General features: G+C 40.8%; 1 protein-coding gene and 1 long non-coding RNA gene across 6 annotated transcripts in view; both read right to left on the minus strand.

Moving 5' to 3' along the window:
• LOC127531665 (uncharacterized) overlaps positions 1–21,874 on the minus strand; it is a 35,741-nt gene that overhangs the window by 5,248 nt on the left and 8,619 nt on the right. The window contains exons 3-7 of one of the 5 annotated variants that reach the window (XM_051941440.1): positions 20,610–21,391; positions 16,314–16,483; positions 15,724–15,932; positions 14,742–14,810; positions 10,611–13,191 (exon numbers count right to left, since the gene is read on the minus strand). The exons of 1 other annotated variant lie outside the window; for it this stretch is intronic. In XM_051941440.1, coding sequence (XP_051797400.1) covers positions 12,368–13,191; positions 14,742–14,810; positions 15,724–15,932; positions 16,314–16,483; positions 20,610–21,338 — 2,001 coding nt within the window. In that variant the 5' untranslated portion in view covers positions 21,339–21,391 and the 3' untranslated portion in view covers positions 10,611–12,367. Of the gene's footprint in view, positions 1–2,189; positions 2,283–3,633; positions 3,682–10,606; positions 13,192–14,741; positions 14,811–15,723; positions 15,933–16,313; positions 16,484–20,609; positions 21,392–21,874 lie in introns of those variants that run through there. 3 more of the 5 variants (XM_051941439.1, XM_051941441.1, XM_051941442.1) reach the window with 3 other exon arrangements.
• Positions 18,576–19,687, minus strand: LOC127531667 (uncharacterized). Its single transcript, XR_007938808.1, has 2 exons — positions 18,980–19,687; positions 18,576–18,810 (listed from the first exon to the last, which is right to left on the minus strand). It is a non-coding gene; the product is annotated as an uncharacterized LOC127531667 (long non-coding RNA).

Below are 21,874 nucleotides of genomic sequence, written 5' to 3' on the forward strand. Positions count from 1 at the left end.
AATGTTAGACAAAGATAACCCTAGAAAACACAAAATGCTATTTTTCCATTTTTGATCTCATTTTTTGAAGGTAAAATACAGTTGAGCCCACCTTGCACTATGTGAAAACGTAATTGCCCCCTAGCTACCAATCTACCAAATAACCAATTCCATTTGGCATTTGGGTTCAGTTTCACCAGCTACACCCACATGTGATACCTGTCAGGCTTTTTGAATCTAAACATCACTAAAGAGAACTTGTCTGTCATTGTGAAGTAGCTGAAGGGTCTCAAAAAGCAGCACGTGATGCCACGTTATGAAGAGATTTAAGAACTGATAATAAACTAAGTCATGGACATTTGTCAGTCTTTAGTGTTAGAAAGTCATAGCTGAGACTCTGGGACTGCAGAGAAGCACACTGAGAGACATTCTCCATAACTGGAGAAAACACTGAACAGTGGTTTACTTTCCCAGGCCCAACGATCAACATTTCTCCAAGGGAATCAATATCTAATCCAGAAGGTCACAAAAGAACCCAGACAAACATCTAAAGATCTGCAGACCTCATTGGCCTCAGTTCATGTCTGTCTACATCAGGGATGGACAACTGGCGGCCTGCAACTTCTTGTAATTCATGTCTAATTTTTAATCGTTGGCTTCATTGCTTTTGAAGCAGCAGATTGTCTCAATCACAGGTGTAAATTTGTCTCCAACCACTAGAGGCGCAAGAGGCCTTTAGCTAACCAAGAAGCTGCTCTCTTCTTCATTGAACACAGGAGGTAGCCAATCTGTTCATTCCAGCAACAGAGACGTCCACCAAAACAGAAACTTGACCAGGAAAACTGCATCTTTCAGGCAAGATGGAAAACAGATTACCTCTTCACAGAGTTCAAAGGCAAACCAATGTGTTTAGTGTATCTTGAAACAAAATCAGCCATGAAAGATTTCAATTTAAGTCGCCACTACAACACCATGTACAAAGACAAATGTGAAAAGTACACCGGGGAAAATTCACCGACACCAGGGCATTTTCACCCAAACCACCACTGCACAGGAATCAGCTCTCAGGGTATTTTATGCTGTCACCCTTGAGCTCGCTGAAACAAAGTAACCTCTGTCCAACGGTGAGATGGTGAAGCAATAGAGATGGCTAAATCTTTCAGATTTTCATCATGGCAGAGGCGGATCAGTTGGGATGACAACTGCATCCTAGAAGATGCCTTACCACTCCGGCTGCCACCCCACTTCTGAACGATCTAATTCAAAAATATGTATCTCAAAGTTTGTGACTGGCCGGAAAGAGCAAAAGTCCAGAGAGGACGAATAATGAAAAAACTCCAAATGCATCACGAAGACGTCACGGTTAGACTATACAGTCTCCACGACCACAAATACGAAGCGTCATGACCCCCACTGAGGGGCTCATAGTTGGACTTTGGCGTGGGTGGCACGAGAAAAAAAGACACCAGTTAAACTTGGTTAGACCAGACGCTAAAGTTACACAATGTGTTAAACGCTAATAGTGTCTAAATTCACACGAAGTGTTTGCTTGGGAGAAGAGCCACAGTTTCCAATGAGTCTCAGCCTTTCTAATTTTCACTTATGTAGCTAGCTAAAGGTAAAGAACAGGCACAGAAGGATGCTGGGGGGTCATTTGTGGAAGTTTTTCTTTTTGGTAATTATAACCTGTGTTTCTGAAAGCAGACTGTAAGTCTAAATAAATCACACACTGACTCAGACTTTACATGACTTCTAAGGGGAGCTGACGATCCTGGCAGTTCAAGGGGGAAGATCCACGTCCTCACTGTGGAGGACGGCTGAAGGAAAAGCAGGATGCTCAGTGTCTATCAGTCTATTTACAGTCTATGCTGTAACCCCTTAAAGCGACAGAGGCAGAAAACGGTCTTCATAGTGGATTATTAGGATCACAGGGTTGATTCAGGTTTTCAGTGAATCTTTAAGAAATCGTCTTTATAAAAACACATTTTTTTGCTTTGTAGATTTACTGTCTAATATTTAATAAAAATAAATACTAGGTTGATAATCTGGAACATTTAAGTGTGAGAAATATGTAAAATAGAAGATTTCTGTAAATACGGTCTCATGGGACTGAAAACATACAACTTTTTAAAAATAGAGAAAGTTGGAGAAAGAAGCAGAGTGAATGAGTGAAGCTGACCAAGATGCATCTAGAATCAAATCAAACTTACAGCAGTGATGATATGAATCCAGCAGCACTGATCAGGATGAAGGATCCACTGAGAGCAGCTCGTATTTATAGACTCACTGAACAGCTGATGGATCTGCACAACAAAGGAAATAAAGCAACAGAAAGAGAAAGTAAAATGTGAAAGACCTGTAAAGCAGCAATTTATTATTGTTGGTTTATCATCAAAACTTTTGAAATTTTGCCAATTTAAAATGGAGGAACAGAAACAGTGTCAACAGCAGGAGGAGAGAAAACAAAATGACTGTAAACTTATTGAGCGAAAAAAACTCAAATCACTTACAGACTGCCTATTATGACCCAAAATATAAATAAAAACACAAGAAACAACAAACAAAATATGACTGAAATGACATTAAAAGAACAAAAATGAAAAGAAACAGCATAAAAGGACCATACATACATTCATATATATATATATGTATATATATGTATATATATATATATATATATATATGTATATATACAGGGTGACCCAAAAGTTTGGAAACAAATGAAAAGTCTATAATCCAAATAATATATGTTACTTCAATAAATCAGTACCACAGATATATTCAGAAGAGTATCAGATTAGTGTAAAACAAACATATTTCGACAAGTTCATGTTTGTTTCTTATACAAAGACGTGAACGTTTCCATCACCTGGTTACACTGGTTACACTGGTTACACGTTACACCGGTTACACTGGTATCTTCTGGAATGTACCTTCATTTATGCTCATGAAGGTTCCTTAAACTGGCCAGTAAATGTTGCCTCATAGTACTTTTTGATGTTTAAAAAAAATTAAAACTGTCAGATACTTTACCATCAAGAGTTTTGAAATCTGACACCGATGTCCTTCATTTTGAAGTTATGCTCCAGCATACCTGGACCTTATGGTTCTATTCATTTTCTTCCGAGTTATTGCACTCGGCAAATACCATGCTTTTATGTTATTTTATTATGGTATAACAAAAATGGGTAAAATAAGAGTGAATTCATGCACCCCCAACTGAAATAGACACTGCAGTTAAACTTTTTTTCCAAACTTTTGGGTCACCCTGTACACACACACACACACACACACACACACACACACACACACACACACACATATATATATATATATATATATATATATATATAGAGAGAGAGAGAGAGAGAGAGAGAGAGAGAGAGAGACTGAAAATGTGTCTGAAATGTCTTAAAAAACTGCAAAGTGATAAAGAATGATCAAAAATGACTCAATCAAGCTGAAAATAACGAAAATTTGTCCGAAATGAAAAAAAAATCTCTTTCATAACTTGAAAGTTGTCTTAAAGACTAGAAATGATCAAAACAGCAACAAGTCCAACAATCACACAACATAAATGAAGTAATCAGAGAACAGGAAGACAGAAGTTCAGATCATCACAGTAAAGATGAGTAAAGCTGTAAATGTTCTCACCAGGCTGAGATTTGCTGAAGGACCTGTTGGTTCCTGGTTGAAGCTGAATCTCTTCTGATGTCTGCAGTACTTTCACTGACGCCTTATAGAGTCCTGACCAGGCGTGAACTAACCGTGACGTCACCCATTGGTTTCAACGCCGAGAAAATGAAGCCCGGATTTTGCTACTTCCTGGTCGCCATTTTGGATTTTTTGGAGCCAAAGCTACATCAAACAGGCTGGACCGGAGAGCAACTAGGGGCAGGACCAGTCTATGGGTGGGCCAGACTGAGAGCTGAAGACTCTCTTATCCCGCCCACATTTTACCGCAGAGGAATAAGCCTGCTGAAAGCCTCGCTCTGTCAATCATTCCAGACAAGACTGTCTATCAAGTATAGCCACGCCCCCCTGGCTCCGCCAACTTTAACGATTTATTTAAAATTCAGTATTGATTTATTTTAAGATCGGCCACGTGATCTCTCATTTTGACCATGAAAACTGACGGGAAAAAAATCCTGAGCTGTAGAAAATCAGTCTATCAAATTTTATTTTTTCCGGTGATGAATTGGGGTCGATGGAGCAAAAGCTTTTTGGAGCCAACCCTAGCGGACGTCGTGATATTGCAAGTTTTTGACACTTCCGGATGGGCTTCATTTTTGGAGCCAGATGCTACATCCATCTTTATATACAGTCTATGGTCCTGACAACACTCTTATTATGACAGCAGAGAGTGAAAGTAAAGTTAAAAAAGGAAGGAATGCAGCTGCTCTCCCTGATTCCTGTAAACCAGCAGTTTATTCTAACAGGCTTCCTCCTCCCTCCTCCTCTTTCCACTTTTCACTTGACTAGCAGGAAAACCTGAAATAGTTCTTTGAGTTTTACTGACTGAAGAGAAGAAGAGATGAGAAAAAACAGAAATGGACTTCCTTTGTTAAAACATCCTCTGATGAAATAAAAAGACAGCAATGATGTCTGAAAAGTTTTGTTGTTTTTCTTTGTTATTGGGAAAAGTGATGTTGTTTTACGGTCCACTGACTTGCAGGAAGAAAAATCTAATAAAACCTGTATTTGAATCATTTACAAAAAAATTTAAAAAATAGTGTCATTTGGAAAACAGTAAAAAAAAAAGCCAAAACTCCGGAACAACAGGCTGATAACACAGAATGAAGGATTTAATGCTGCCATGCATACAAAACATCAGTTTTAATAGGTTTCAACAGGACATTTTTCAGTGAAACTTCTTTCTGTCCACAGTTTTTTCTCGATGTATTATGGAAGCTGAGGTTTAAACTTCACCAAGTGTTATGTTTACACACGTGGACAACATTGTTGGTACCCCTCAGTTAATGAAAGAAAAACCCACAATGGTTACAGACATAATTTGAATCTGAAAAAAGTAATAATAAATAAAAATTGTATGAAAATTAACCAATGAATTTCATAGAAAATGCTGGAGAAATCCAACTTTATATTTTGTGACATATTCGAGTCAAAGCTTTTCATAGAGGAGATGTTTTGTGTCTCTTTGTAGTTTTCTGTTATTTTGCATGTCTGTTAGGTGTAGGTAATACAGGTATCCTCTCATTAAAATTTGCATTAATTTCCAAAGCAAAAAAAAGGAACTTTGGAAAATTTCTTCGAACTTCTTGTTTTAATTTTTTGACATGTTCAAAGTTAAAGGTTTTTTAAAGGAGACTTTCACAAATATGTCTTTAAAGGGGAACTTCGGTTTTTTTCAACCTGGGGTCTATTTCCATATGTAATTTCATACATGTGAGTGATGGAGAAATGAATTTTCGACATAGCTCCAGTATTTAGCCAGGCAGGCAGCTTAGCAGCTCGCGTGATTTTGGAACGAGATTTGCTTTCTACCGTCCTGAGATTTGGATACAGACTACAACAAAGAGCGATCGCCAGGTAATGTGGAGGTTTTCGTTCACTTCTCATCTCTAGTATGTTGTGGGACACTCATTGAGACTATCTGAGCCGGTCAGTGTGGGACAAAAAGCACGATAGGGCGGACTTTGACGCGGGGGGTCCAACTGCCCCATACTTTTCACTTTAAATGCGTCACTGGTGGTTTTAGATGTTTCATTCATGGCTTTAAGTATTTCACTAGAAGTTTTAGGTGTTAAATGGTGGTTTTAAATGTTTGGCTGTGTGACGACCCTTCACTTATCCTGCCGGTAGTTGTGTGTGTGTGTGTGTGTGTGTGTGTGTGTGGTCCTCTCCCTGCAGGTAGTTGAGGATCAGGTGTGCCTGATAATCAGCCATTGGCCACACCTGGGCCCGGTGTACGTCAGGGTCTGTATAAAGCCTTCCTGGTAATCATTCTGGCTCTCTCCTGGGATGGCCACTTGCTTTGCGTTGGTTTGATTTGCTTTCTTGCACCGTTCAACACTGCATACACCATCTTTCCACTCATGCATTCACCTACACTACTGATTTTTCTGATGACTCATCACATTGTTAGTTTAAGTTAATCTTTTGATATTTAATAAAAGTTTTGGCCATAATTGTTTGTGTGCATCTTCCCTTTGTTTGTCATGGCCGTGCAGCCGGTTTATGACAAGTGGGGGCTCGTCCATCTTAATTCGATTGTTTTGTCACTGATGGAGACTTTTGTGAGGTTTGGATTGAATTTGGGCTGCAGTTTGTATTGAGTGTGTCCTGGGCAGAAGATACATTTTTGTTAAAGGCATTAGAGGATACTTAATTTCCTACGACTTTGAACGTAGCATGCGCACATACAACCTCTCCCTCACCCCCCTCCAACCTCCCCCCTCTTAACATTTACGAAGAAACGCCCCCCTCCAGAAACTTGCGTAGGACTCGTGAAGTTGTCTTTTACGGCTGGGTCCCCCTGGATCTTTATCTGCCATTATGTAAAAAAAAGATGAGCAAAACAAGTCGCCAGCTAACTACGAAGCTATACCAAAGCAACACATACACAAAACACGTAAGTCCAAGGCGTACGTAATCTACGTAACTGGGCCTGAGCCGGAAGATTTTTGATTTACAGGAAAGGGAGCAAACCAAAGGCCTCGGTCCGAGCGCATTGATTGGCTGATGTTTTTCAGGTCCTGCCATGTCCACAGTTATTTTTTTTATTTTTTATTCCTTTAGAGACCATACATACAAGTCCACTAAAGGTCAGTATATTCATTTTATGTGAATCAGACAAATTAAACAACAAAAACATCCTCCATAATGCCTTTAAAATGTTGCTTTGATTGTTTTGTTTGATGGCTGTTTCAATCAGGTGACACTGGTCCTGCAATTAGTTGTGAGATAATTTTTGTGCAGGCCTGAGCTATCAGCAGTGATTGCATGGTCCTCTATTGTGGTATTTTTCAATGTTTGGAAGTTTCCCTGCAGGCATAGCAACATGTTCCATCTGCGCTTGTTGGTTTGTTTTTTTTTCGTTTGTTATTTTTGTGTGGGGAGATTTTGATGAGGAAGTGGTTACCCCATCGGGACGAGTTTGTGGGAGAACCTGTTTTTCAAGTTGTAGTTCCCACTAAATTTCGCAATCATGTGTTAAGGCTTGCTCATGATAGGTCAGGGCACTTGGGCGTGCGAAAAACATATGATAGAATCTTGCGGCATTTCTTCTGGCCACGACTGAAGAAAGAGGTTTCTCAGTAGACTAAAAACTGTCGTACCTGTCAGCTGACTGTAAGCCAAATCAGGTTATTAAACCAGCTCCATTGCAGCTAATACCAGCTATAAGTCAGCCATTTGAGTATCTAAGTATTGATTGTGTTGGGCCATTGCCTCGGGCAAAATCAGGTAGCCAGTATTTGTTAACAGTCATGTGTCAAAGTACCAGGTACCCAGCAGCTTATCCTTTGTGTACGATGACGGCAAAATCTGTGGTTAAGGCTCTAACACAATTCATATCTGTGTTTGGTGACCCCAGGATCATCCAGAGTGACCGAGGATCCAATTTTTCTTTTAAGCTTTTGGCACAAGTGATGAAACTGCTAGGTATAAGGCATAATCAGTCATCAGCTTATCACGCACAGTGCTTTCATCAAACGCTCAAGTCTCTGTTGCGTGCATATTGTACAGAACTAGCTTGTGATTAGGAAGAGGGACCACCTTGGTTACTTTTAGCTGCATGGGAGCTCATCCAAGAAAGTACAGGGTTCATTCTAAATGACTTAGTGTTTGGTCACACTGTTCGGGGACCGTTGTCGGTGCTTAAGGATGGGTGGAAGGAGTCAGATCCCCCCACCAACCTTATTGATTACATTAATGGTTTAAGACATCGGCTGCATGTTGCAGGAGAGTTGGCAAAGGAATTGTTGGCTGACTCACAAACTAAAATGAAGAAGTGATATGACCAGAGAGCGGAGTTGCGTGAGTTTAGTCCTGGCGATAAGGTTTTGGCTCTGTGTCCACTGGTGAGTTGCTCCTTCCAGGCCAAGTTTTCTGGTCCCTTTACAGTGGTCAAGCGTGTTTCGGACCAGAATTATTTGATTTCAACTCCGGGTCATAGGAAGCCTGTCAAAATGTTCCATGTAAATCTGCTTAAACCTTTCTATGGTCAGTCTGTTAGTTCTTCTGGGGCAGTCCAGGAGGTGTCATCTGTGAGTCCTGCCTTGATGACTGGCATGGTGGGGAAAGCTTCAGGTGAGACTCTGGAGGATGCTGTTTTGGAACCTGATGAGGGTTGGTTGTCTGGTCGTTTGAAAAACTCAGAGACCCTCAGGAATCTAAAAGGACTGCTTGGTCACTTGTCAGAGACACAGGCTATGGAGTTTGAGCAGCTGATTCATAAATATCCAGTTTTGTTTGGTGACGTGCCATTTTGCACTGATTGGATTGAGCACAATGTTGATGTTGGTGACGCATTACCTATTCGTTAGCATTTTTATAGAGTTTCTCCAGAGAAGCGTAACTTTCTAGATGCTGAGATGGAATATATGATCAAGAATGACATAGCTGTGCCTTCCTCGTGTAGCTGGGCATCTCCATGTCTGTTGGTGCCTAAGAGTGACAGAACACCTAGGTTTTGCTCTGATTTCCGTAAGGTAAACAAGATCACAAAACCAGACTCTTTTCCGCTGCCGAGAATGGAAGATTGTGTCGATCAGGTTGGGGCAGCAAAGTATGTCAGCAAATTTGATCTATTAAAGGGATATTGGCAGGTGCCTTTGTCCAAAAGAGCACAAGAGGTAACAGTTTTATTACTCCTTCAGGGCTGTTTTCATATAAAGTGATGCCTTTTGGACAAAGGAATGCACCAGCCACCTTTCAACGGCTTATGAACCGAGTGGTTGCTGGACTTGCTGGCTGTGCTGTCCATTTGGATGATTTGGTGGTCTACAGTGATTCCTGGTTTTCTCACATGCAGTGGGTGAGGGCTCTATTTGATAGGCTGACCGAAGCCAAGCTCAAAATAAATCTGGCAAAATGCGAGTTTGCTAGGGCCACCAGTACTTACTTGGGTCGTGTTGTTGGTCAGGGGCATGTGGCTCAAGTGCGGGCAAAGGTGATGGCCACTGATCAGCTTCCACAGCCAGTGACCAAAAAAGAGCAAATGAGATTCTTAGGAATGGTGGGGTATTACAGATGTCTCTGTAGGAATTTTTCTACAGTTGTGGCACCATTGACTGACTTGTTGAAGACTAAAGCTCAGTTTGTGTGGTCAACAGAGTGTCAGGAAGCCATTGGCCACACCTGGGCCCGGTGTGTGTCAGGGTCTTTATAAAGCCTTCCTGGTAATCATTCTGGCTCTCTCCTGGGATGGCCACTTGCTTTGTGTTGGTATGATTTGCTTTCTTGCACCGTTCAACACTGCATACACCATCTTTCCACTCATGCATTCACCTACACTACTGATTTTACTGATGACTCATCACATTGTTAGTTTAAGTTAATCTTTTGCTATTTAATAAAAGTTTTGGCCATAATAGTTTGGGTGCATCTTCCCTTTGTTTGTCATGGCCGTGCAGCCGGTTTATGACACTGGTTTCACTGAGGCCTGTTGTGGAAATCTGGATGAGCCATAATACAGCAATCAAAGTACAACAGCATTTATCCTTTGTATTTTATTCAAATATAATGAAGGCTAATAAAGTAGAGAAATGCAGAGTATCCATTTAAGCAGAGCTCATACATCAGGACTGATCAAGAATCAAACAACAAACTCCACAGCTTCAGCTTCTCATGCAGATAGAGGAACTCCTCAGTCCAGGAATGCAGATAGACTGTAATGTCCAGATCGAAGTAGTGATCAGTTATGCTTCAACATGGTTTTAGTTGCACCATTGTTCCCCCCCCCCCCCCCCCTTTTTTTTATCTGGTTTGTTTTCTTCCACTGATGGTTGTTGGTGTTTCTGCAGCATCACTTCTGCTTCATGCAGCCAGAAACAAAAGCAGAAGTTCGATTGCATTATATCATGTTCCGCCATCTTCACATTTCCATTTTCTGGCCTTATCTGCTGATGCTCACCATGACTGTTTTCTAGCATCATGCTGCGTGCCGACACTGAGCTTTAAAGGTGGTAATCTTTGTGTCCTGGAGTCTACTGAGCAGCTCGAGAGATTCAGATGTGTTCCTCAAGCAGCAGAGTGCAATGAGCCGCATTTAAAGCTTCTGTTCAGCTGAACACCGTCTCTGGTTGTTGTCAGTAAAAGTTACAGCAACAAGAAACAACTGGAATAGAAGTTATTACAAATACAGCATTAAAAACATGTGCAGGAACATGTGGTTAATGATCAGGTTAACTGGCTGCAGTCAGCTGATCTGCTGGAGAAGAAACCTTCAGAATAAAGTTTCATCATTTAAGGTTCAGAGAATCTAAACACTTTTCTCATTACTGTCTGCAGCTGAAATAATCTGGAAACTTATGAAAAGTAACAGCTTAAAACATGATTTACCTTTTTTTTCTGTTCTAAAAATACTTTCTTTTTTTGTCAAATAACAAACATCTGCAATAGAATGATATTTTAGCTGATTTAAAAACTGTAATGTCGTTGTTTCTCTCTCTGGTGTCCATGATGTGCAGGTGAAGGAGAAAATGTCCGTGACACTGACTTTCTTTAAAAGTATTTTATTAAAAGAAAGAGCAGCATCAGTACAGACAGAACCTGCCTGGAAGGAGCCAGCCAATTGAATCCTCCTTGCTGGACAATAGCCAGCGATCACTTTTATAGGTTTTCAACATATAGGAGGGGTCAAAACAAATGGTTCTTTATTGCCTACCATATGGGGAAAGCAGCGAGCATCCCCAAACAACTCCCCCTTGTCTACAACAGCTGAAGAATCCCTAAATCTGTGTTTTAGACCGAAGAACCCTCATAAAATACCTCCAACAGGGCTCTGTAAACAGAAGAACACTTTCCCATGGCATGGGTTGAATATAATGCAGATTCCATCTGTGGTCAGAGACACCAGAGCAGACACTACATATAACAAGCAACTCATATCAGATACTAGAACAAACAAAACAGATTCTATACTACTAACTTATTAAGTAATACATGTAACAGATCAGATACCACAGTAATTTCATTGAAGTTAATAAAATTGTAATTGGTAAAAATACAGATTACTGATGTGGACATTCAGTCTTCTTTTTACAGTCAACATGTAAATGAAATGTAAAACAAAAAGACATTTTCATTTTATTGACAACTTTGTCTTTATGAATTACCATTAAATTAATACTTTCATTATTTGATTATTCCACAGATGCGTAATTTAACAAAAATATTAAAAATCTGTAAAATATCAGTAAATTGTTTTACAAACTGCAGTCAAAATGTTAAAAAAGCATGATTTATTTTACATTGCAGCTTGTGATCAACAGTGATTTAATTCAGCTGATCTTCATGCTTTTGGATCTTTTTTTGTAGACTGATGGAGGCCTGTTGGTTCTCTGTAGAACTCCTCAGAACCATCACTGGTTCCTTTAGGCAACGTGATGCTGCACAGAATGCTGGTAACAACAAAAAAAGACTCTAAAAGGAACCATTTTCAGGGTAGGTCTTTTGAGTCATTTGAGACACATTCCAAGTCATGTTGGACAATTTCAGAGTTGTCAGATTTAGACAAAACTTTGTCATTTTTCAAAAACATTTTTTCCTCCCTTGTGCTCAGAACTGATGTCTGGATTTCAGCAGGTGGCGACCCCGCAACAACTCCCACAAATTCCTTCCAACAGGTGCATGTTATACATTGCAACTCTCTTTACTTTTGCATATGTGATAACATCTTATTCTCATTTACATACGTGTTGACGGCACACCTTAATTTACATCGTCCCAGGGTGATCAGACTCTTCTGTAAACATCTACATTTCACAGTAATCAAAACCTTGAAAGCATTCTCATTTCTATAGTAATAGTAAACCCTAACCTCCTGACCCCTCTGGTAACCAAGGCCCTCACTGCTCCAGTGAGGTGCTGCCCTCAAGTGGTCACTTCTAATACAAAGGTTCAGGAATATGCTTTTGAAAAACACAAAGAATGTAAAAAGGACATATTTAAAGGAACAATCAACTTATAAAAATGTATAAAGAAAAGACATTTTTCCAAAAAATAATCAACCCATCATTCTTCTGAATGAGGCACTCTTCTGATTTTTACACTGTTTCAAAATTAAAGAAGATAAAAAGTAACAAAGTAAGCATTTGGTTAGTTCACACATTCATTAGGTTATAGCATATAGCATTATAAATCACAGGTTATAATATCATACTGTGCTCTCTCATTTTGCTGCTGCTCCTTCATAATTCCATCCTTATGGCTGACGAGGGGATCCCATATTCGTTGGACGCACACTGAACATTATTGCACAATGATCTGATATTGTGGTGTTCCTCTCGGTCACCTCGTTGGTCTTGGGCTTGGGCTTTTTCACCCGGAGGTGAGAGATCTCAACGTTTCTGGTGATGACCAGATCCAGAGTGTTACCTCTGTTGTGCGTTGCTTGCTCTACATGCTGATGGAGGTTGTTGTCCTCCAAGAGTTTTTTAAACTTCTTTGCATGCTTATTATTCATATCATTGACCTTGATGTTGAAATCTCCAGTGATGAGGATGCTGTCATCTTCAGGAAACTTCTCCAGGAGGTTCTCAAACTCCTCCAGGAAATTCTCCATGTTTCCTCCTGGTGGGCGGTAAACAGTGATGATCCGGATGGGTCGGTCCCACTCATCATGGCGCAGGTCTGCGGCCACGTACTCAAAGGACTCGAAGGGCTCGTCTAATTGAACCCTTGTTCCCTCCAGCTCATTTGAGTGCCCGACGGCGACTCCTCCCCCTCTTTGGTCTACCCTTGGCTGGTGGTAGAACGTGAACTCTCCTGTCAAAATTTCACCCAGGCGTTGGTCTCCGTTTTCCTCTGTCAGCCACGTCTCAGTCATTGCCAAGATGTCCAGGTCGAATTTTTGTATGAAATTAGAAATCCTTAACTGTTTGTTGTTGATGGAGCGAGCATTGAAAAGCCCCATGTTGCACCATGGTGCTGAATCCTCCGAGACCGTCTTCTGACTGCTGGTATCACTGCTAAAGTCACTGCTCCACTCAACTCGAGCTTTACGTCTCTGCTTTTCACCTCCAGTGCCTTCATTTTTTTTTAAAAAAAGGAAAGATTTTGAATAATTTTAGATACATTTTTGTCATTTAGAACAATTTTGTAATTCATTTTTAGATAACTTTGTCAGCCATTTTCAACAAATTCAAGTTATATTGGAAGGTTTTAACTCAAAATTTGGTTCATTTTGAAATAATCTGTCATTTTTGACTATTTGAGTCATTTTAGGTACTTTTTATAAAGAGAACTGACAAATTTAAAGTTATTTTACACCATTATTTGAACTTTCGAGTCATTTTCGGTCCATTTCTGAAACAATCCTAAAACTCTGGAAAACTTTTGAGACATCTGGATAATTTTAAGTCATGCTGCAAAGTTACATAAATTTTTTTTATGTGCAACATTTTGAGTCATTTTAGACAAATCTACACAATTTTGCAAAAGTTTTTGTCATTTTACGCATATAGTCATTTCAGCTATTTTTAAGTAATTCTAAAAACTTCAAGGTCAAAAAAGGTCACATTTGACAAATCTTTGTCATTTTGGACATTTTTTGGTCATTTTAGACAAATATGTGAGCCATTTTAAACAAGTTTCAAGACATTATGGAGAGTTTTGAGTCATTATTTAGTGAACTGTGGACTATTTTTAATTCAGTTTGGAACTAACTAATTTTTAATAATTTTATGTAATTCCTGCCATTTTTGACTGTTTTTAGTCGTTTTGGACAATTTCATGTCATTTTAGACAAACTGAACTATTTTCAACAAGTTTCGAGTCATTTTAGAAAATTTGGAAAAAGACAATTTGGTCAATTTTTGGACATAATCTTTGCATTTTGGAAATGTTTGGAATAATTTTGGACTATTTTGAGTCATTTTAGATACTTTTTGTAAATAAAAAAGTTATTTCACACCATTATTTGGACTTCTGAGCCATTTTTGGTCCATTTCTGAAATAATCATAGAACTCTGGAAAAGTTTTAAGACATTTGGATAATTAAGTCATTTTGGAAAGTTTAATTTATTTTTCTTTTTTAAATGTGCAACATTTTGAATCATTTTAGACATGTATACACGATTTTGCTGAAGTTTTCATTATTTTATGCAAATTATGAGCCATTTCAGCCATTTTTAATGGAGTGAGCATTGAGCAGCTCCATCCTCAAGAATCTGGAAAGTTTTGTGATGATCATCGTCCTGCTGCTGTCTTCGTCACTGTCATGGGCGTAACCACCATCTCAGAAGTGAGGGGGACAAATTTTTCAGAGCGATTTATCATTCTCTTACGTTTAATTGCACCGTCCTTCGTGGCTAAAGAACCACATAATCCCTAACAGCCACAGTACAATACCAGGGGACCAACTAGGCTAGTTCTTTAAACTATAAAGTATAAAACTTTAAACTATAAAATCTAAAGTTTTAGTGGCCAAACTCTAGTTGAGTTGACAACAATGTCCCTTGAACATCTACTGGATGAGTAGCCAAAGGTGCCAAACACTGAACATGAAATGATCAGTACTGCCTGGTTTCTCCCTGCAATAGATATCTTATTTTCAGGAAGTTATAATCTCTCCTTACCTGTAAAGACCCTACATCCTTGTCCCTGCTGCTGGCCTCTGATCCATCTCCTCCCTGACTCTGCTCTTTCTGTTATGGCAATAAACATAAAAAATGTGGTAAGAAAAATTCTGAAATAGCATTAGGAAGAGTAAAAATTGCAGTAGAATTTAACCTCAAAATCACTTTAACCCATAGATACATATTTTTTTCTCAGCCACTTATATATTTTTTCACCTCTGCAGACCCTGCATGGTCAACATTACTGCTGGCCGCCGCCTCTGGTCCATCTCCTGCCTGACTCTGCTCTTTGATATGGAAATAATCATTAAAAAATCTGAAAATCAAAATTCTGAGATAGAATTTGAAAGAGAAGCAGTAAAAATAGTTGTAAATGTAACCACTTTTATACCATAGATAGCCGATTCTTTTTTCTCCTCCCTGACTCTCCTCTTCTGGGACCAAAAGACTTAAATACATGGAGAGCAATTGTGAGCACATCTTCTGCCCAGAAATGAAAGAGGACTGGGTTTATTCCAAGAATAAACTAATTAGTAGTAATGTAACAGAGGCAACCACATTTAAATTATTGTTAACTAGCTTAACATATTGATATATTGCCACGTTTTACCTTGTCATCTTTTTGCTAACAAGTCTAACATTGTTTGCATCCAACAAGGTCACACAACTTACACGGTTTGTTTGGAAAAAACTGTGTAAAGTTTTTTGCTTCTTGCTGGTTTGCTAAACATTACTCCAGACGCACGTTCAGCACTGCTCAGCACAGCAGCACGTCTCCTGTGGAACACCTGCGTTAGCATGCGCTCATGGTGCATTCAAAGACGGCTCGGGAAAACACGTTACTGGATGCTAATAACGGGTTTAGCTGTTGCAACGGCTGAAAAAAGTGCGGGGGACAGAGGGGACAGATATGGAAAGTGCGGGGAACATGTCCCACGCGTACTCCGCGGCCGTTATGCTCATGGACTGTCACTGTTCTTACCTCCTCCATTGCCTCTTCCCTTTCTCTTCTTTTCCTTTTCCTCTTCCTCTGCCTTTCTTTTCTTTTCCTTTTGTTCTTCCTCTGCCTTTCTTTTCTTTTCCTTTTCCTCTTCCTTTCTTTTCTTTTCCTTTTGTTCTTCCTCTGCCTTTCTTTTCTTTTCCTTTTCCTCTTGCTCTCGTTGATATTTCGCCATCTCATCCATCACCTTCCTGTGAGGAAAACCAGTGAAGGTACAGTTAGCATGATTGAAGCTATCAGTTCAGTTTCTACTGAAATCCGTCTGATTTCTAGCCACCACAGTGGTAACTTAAGAGATTTAGGAGCATGGATGTAGACTATTGTAACAAGTAGGAGTAATTCTGAACAAGTTTGAAGTAATTTGAGACAACATTTTCATCATTTGGATTGTATTTTGAGTCAGTTTAGAACATTTTGTGCTACTTTGGAGAAACTTTAAGTCATGTGGACAGTTATTTTTATTTTGTATGATTTTTTGGTTGCATTCAGTCAATTTTGTTTGTCATCTTTCAAGATGCTGCCATTTCTGATTGGATGTGAGGAGGTTCGATTACGTTTCACAGAAAGCTTACTTGATGCTGTCCAGCTGTTCCCTTAGCGTCTGGGTGGCCTGTCGGATACTGTGGGCCGTGTCTCTCAGTGATTGGCTCGCTTCAGTCACATGATTCTTCTTGATCATATCTTTCCAGTTGTCAATTGCTTCATCAAGTGCAAAAACCAGTAGAACAGCTCCTCCCACGGCCTGATGATTGATAGAAATGGATCAATACAAGGTTTAGTTTCATCACTATCAGACTCCCTCAAGTCAAACACATGTACATTTATCAAAATGATGCCTTGTTTTAGTTCTGTTAACTGTTGGTAAGAGGTTGTTTACAGATTCATTCCTGCACATAGCTACAGTTCTTCAATCAACCCCTCAAGGTCATTCACAGAACCATCACACAATGATTCCTTTAGGAACCATAAATGGCGCTCCGAGTGTGTGTGTGATACCCCTGACAAATGGAGCCCACCATTTGGTCCCCCTTTCTAAAAATCGGAACCACCATCCCAGTCCAGACTGATCACGCAACACTGAAGTCGGTTGGTTGACTCAAGTCAGCCAATACAGTAAAACAATGTCCAGAAATTTCAGCATTCAAGATCGAACCTCATCCAGATCTGGCACTTTGTCACCGAGAAGCTTCTTAACTATCTTCCTCTACATGGATATAAGCAAAGCTTCCTCTGAGTCATTAGGCTCTGTCTCATCCAAAGAGAACAATGGGCCTCATTCATGAAGCGTTCTTACGAACAAATCTGTTCGTAGAGCCTTCTTAAGGAGATTTTTGGCATTCGCGAAACGTGTTCTTAACGCATCATTCTTAGATGGACGAACAAAATCTACGAACACCCAGGAGGACTCTAATGCACAGAAAACACTCGCACTTTGATTACACAACAGCACTCCTGACCAAATTCCCAATCTCATTTCCCAAATTCCGAGCAAATAAGACCACACAATAAATTTTAAAAAGATAAGTAAATAAAAATAAAAAAAATATAAAATGACTATATCTACCAAACGTAAATACGTGCCACCCAAAAAAAAAGAAAAAAACCCTATAAATAGGACTAATTGTCCACATGTGCTGGTGGTAGACAATGGCAGACCTTCTTCTCCTCGAGTACCTGGCCGGTCGCACACTGCGCAGAGAAAGACTCTACAGGGAGCATATGGATTTATTTGCGGAAACGGACGACTACCTAATATCACGTTTCAGACTTCCAAGAGCAATTATAATCGAGCTGTGTGACACCTTGCGTGACGCTTTGGAAGCCCCCACCAACAGGTCCAACCCAGTACCAGCCCACGTTCAGGTGCTCTCCACTTTCGGCTTTTTAGCCACTGGCACTTTCCAAAGAGAAATTGGAGACAGAGTTGGTGTGTCGCAGCCATCCATCAGCCGTGCCATTTCTCGTGTCCTCAACCAAATTGTCAACCTCGCTCCACAATATATACAATTTACATACACCCCCGGACAACAGATACCCGTCAAAACTGGGTTCCATTCTGTGGCAGACCTGTCAAACATAATTGGTGCCATTGACTGTACCCACGTGCGCATTAAGGCAGCATCACCAGACTCATTTCCCTACCTCAATAGAAACCGCTTCCATTCCATCAACGTTCAAATAATCTCTGATTCCCAAAACCTTCTCCTGAATGTAGTGGCACGTTTCCCAGGTGGTACACACGATTCATACATTTTCCAAAACTCCTCCGTTGGAATGCGCCTAAGGCATGGAGCAGCGGGCGATGGATGACTTATCGGTGTGTAATGTGACATTTTTTCGCAATTTACATATACCAAACTCTGAATTAACCTAACGTGTTGCAGGTGATCGCGGGTATGCCCTCGCACCATGGCTTATGACTCCACTTAATCCACGGACACCGCAGGAGGTGGTGTACAACCAAAAACTTACGCGCACACGTTCATGCGTGGAGCGCACAATTGGCATTCTCAAGGGCCGCTGGATGTGCTTGGACACAGCAGGTGGAAAGTTGCTGTACAGTTCAGAAAAGGTAAGGTTTACATCCAGATGTACAATAGTAGAACATTCAAACTAATACACTGATGTTACAGGTGTGCAGAATAATAATGGCATGCTGTGTGCTGCACAATGTTACAATGAATCGTGGTGTGCCCATTGCGCGCCTGGCTCCCCCAGACAACGATATGCGGCCTCCTCCACGTCTTGAGCCAGAGCACAGAGCAGCCGTGTTAATAAGACAACACATTATTAATCAAATGTGATTAGACCAAAAAATAAACAACTTCCACACAATTGTTTTAGCATTTATTTTTCCATTATGACTGTGTGTATCTGTCGAAGTGTAGCTGAAATATTTTTAAGAGTTGATGCAATTTGAGCAAGTGAGTTTGCAATACGCTCTTGATTTTCTAATACAGTGTCTGAGATGACCCTGGAGTGACGCAAAGACGCACGTGCATAGGACGGAGCCTGGGTCAGAGTTTTTGCTTGTGGTGGGGTGCTGGCCTGTTTGTTCGACCAGTTCGTCTGCCGAAGAAAAAAATGATAAAAGCTGTAGAAAGTGTTAAGCATTAAATAGCCTAATGTTTTGTTTTGTTTTTAAACATAAGGGCTAATTTTTAATTTGCAAACCACAATGCTGCATATTGTAGACCAGTTGTAATTTGGAAGCCAACAATATCAACATTTAACTTACCCTCAGATTCAGATATGATGAAGGAGAAGTCGACATCTGTATCCAGAGCCTGCGTGCCTGGGACTCCACTGACAGCAGTTTCCCTGATGATGCTACTATTCTTTCATCCACCTCTGAAACGTCAGCACGAGTTGATGGCCCACCTCCACCAGTTTCCTGGACATCCCTCTGGTGTTCTGCAATTTTCTTTTTTGAGTCTGATTTTAGATCAAACCACTTTTTCTTAACTTCTGCAGTGGTGCGCCTTTCAATTGAAATGGCATTAACGTTGTTTGTAATTATATCCCATGCAGAATTTTTTTTGATTGTCACAGTTCCGTTCCTCTGCCCTGTCTGTCTGTCTAGTTGTCTCCCATCCGCTTCTCTGCCCTGACTCTCCTCCCGCAGCTCGGTGCCTGAGTGGAGTCTAGCTTCTCAGCTGACTCCACTCAGGCAATCAACTACCTCCACGGCTCCCAGACAGCTGACTATCATCTCACTAACGACTCACCTCTACAATAAGTACCGGCTCAGCCTTCCACTCCCTGCCAGAGTATTGAACCTGAAACCATGCAGTTCGGTTTGCTCTCTTGCCTTTGACGTTTTCTGTTTGAGTTTCTGCTTAATTCTGACCTTGTTTTTCTCCTGCCTTCACGCAGCCAGCTGTCCGGGAACCCCACTCCTGCCTGGATTCCCCACTCCTGCCTGGATTCCCCACTCCTGCCTGGATTCCCCACTCTTGCCTGGACCCCCACTCTTGCCTGGACCCCCACTCCTGCCTGGATTCCCCACTCCTGCCTGGACCCCCCACTCTTGCCTGGACCCCCACTCCTGCCCAGAACCCCCCGCTCCTACACCCTGGCTTTCTCCATCCGCCATTATTCATCCCCTCCAATAAATCATTCTACATCTCCTCAGGTCTTGGATGTGTGGCTCTCTGCTCGGGTCCACCAACTCAGATACGTGACATTGATGGCCTGATGACCCGTTGTCACACTGGAAAATAACACTTCTTTGTGCTCGGTCACTCCTTGTAAGAGCACCTCTATTTCTGTGGGGTTGAATTTTTTCTTTCGTTTGTCTGTCTGCTTCTCTGTGTCACACTTGCGCTTTGGCATCATGTCCACCAGCTGAACGCTTTGCGCACGGCACTTTGTTCGCCCCATTTATGGGAAAAATGGGTGGTGACGCATGCAAATCAGCCTCCACATGCACGCGCTTCCAAATTGGCATTCACGAACACTAAGAACACCTGTGCAAACGATTTGCCCCTATTAAGAACACGTCGTGAATCTGGCGCACTGTCCTGTCAGCGCGTTCTTAAATGCCGTTCTTAAGAACATTTTTAAGAAGAGGTTCATGAATGAGGCCCAATGTTTCCAGTGATGCCACCTTGAGATTTTACAAAAACTGTGATGTACATTTGTCACTATTTTCTGATGTTTTATCAACCATAATTCATCCAGAATAGAAATGATGGTTAGCTACAGCTGTAATTTAATGCCGTTACCTGCCATCAAACCACAGAACTCCAATAAATATGAAGAACCTTTGAATGAGCCACATAATGTAGAGCCCTCACCTAAATAAAGAGGTTCATTAGTTAGTAATTCTGAGAAATCAATTAACAAATGTTAGTTTAGAATCTTACCTTGGCACCTCCTTTTAGGGCAGTTTTAAAGGCGGCTGTGGACATTTGTTTAACTAGTTGTTTAACTCCTTCAGCAAACAACAGCTGAAATTCTTTCCCACTTAGTTTAAATGCGAAAAATGACAAAACACCAGCAACTTGAACCATCATAAGTTTGTTGTTGATCTCTGACAGTCTTGGTGTTCCTTCTAGAAAAAATTCTGGCTTGCCATTAAACGAACGGATGCTGACTCGACCCTTCACTCCACTTCTTTTTGCCATTGAAGTCAGGATTTTGCATGTGACGAGTCGGTCCAGTTCATCAGGATCTGCGGAGGGATTTTCTGCCTTCGCCTCGGCCTTCAGTTTGTCAAACAGCTGCTGGATTTCATCTGCAATTTCATTGCTTCTTTTTTCTACTTCCTTCGCCTCTTTCATGGTGTCGCTGGATATGAAGGCCTCTGTGATTTTAGCAGCCACAGAGACTGTGATGCCGACACCTGTATAAGTAGCTCCCAAGATCCCTAAAAACGGAGCAGCAGCTCCGGCTGTGAACAGCGTTGCCAGACCAGCGCCAATCACACATGCTGCTCCAGCCACCGCTACAGAGCTGCCAACACATTCACCAGCTTTGCATTTCTCTCTGAGAGACTCCAACTCTCCGGCTAGTTTCCTCAGTTTGTCTGCACAGCACTCCCTCTTCTCGATCCAGCTGAAGATCAGTGACAGCAGCTGGTCAGCAGTGCACATGATGGAAGCTTAGACGTCCTCTGGATTCTCTGGACTGAAAGAACAGCAGCAGCCTGGAAGGACGAAGGCAGAGAAACCATCAGCCCACATCTGGACTGTGTTTAAAGTATGCTTTTGATTAATTTGGGACTGATTTGAAACTTTGTTCAAACATGATCTAAGATGTGTTTCAAAGTTAGCTGTGCACTAAACTGCATCTAAAACATCTAAACATCACTAAAGAGAATTTGTCTGTCATTGTGAAGGAGCTAAAGGGTCTCAAAAAGCAGCACATGATGCCACGTTATGAAGAGATTTAAGAACAGATGATAAACTAAGTCATTGACATTTGTCAGTCTTTAGTGTTAGAAAGTCATAGCTGAGACTCTGGGACTGCAGAGAAGCACACTGAGAGACATTCTCCATAACTGGAGAAAACACTGAACAGTGGTTTACTTTCCCAGGCCCAACGAACAACATTTCTCCAAGGGAATCAATATCTAATCCAGAAGGTCACAAAAGAACACAAACATCTAAAGATCTACAGACCTCATTGA

This window comes from Acanthochromis polyacanthus, chromosome 21 (genome assembly GCF_021347895.1).
Source record: "Acanthochromis polyacanthus isolate Apoly-LR-REF ecotype Palm Island chromosome 21, KAUST_Apoly_ChrSc, whole genome shotgun sequence".
Lineage (NCBI taxonomy): Eukaryota > Metazoa > Chordata > Actinopteri > Pomacentridae > Acanthochromis > Acanthochromis polyacanthus.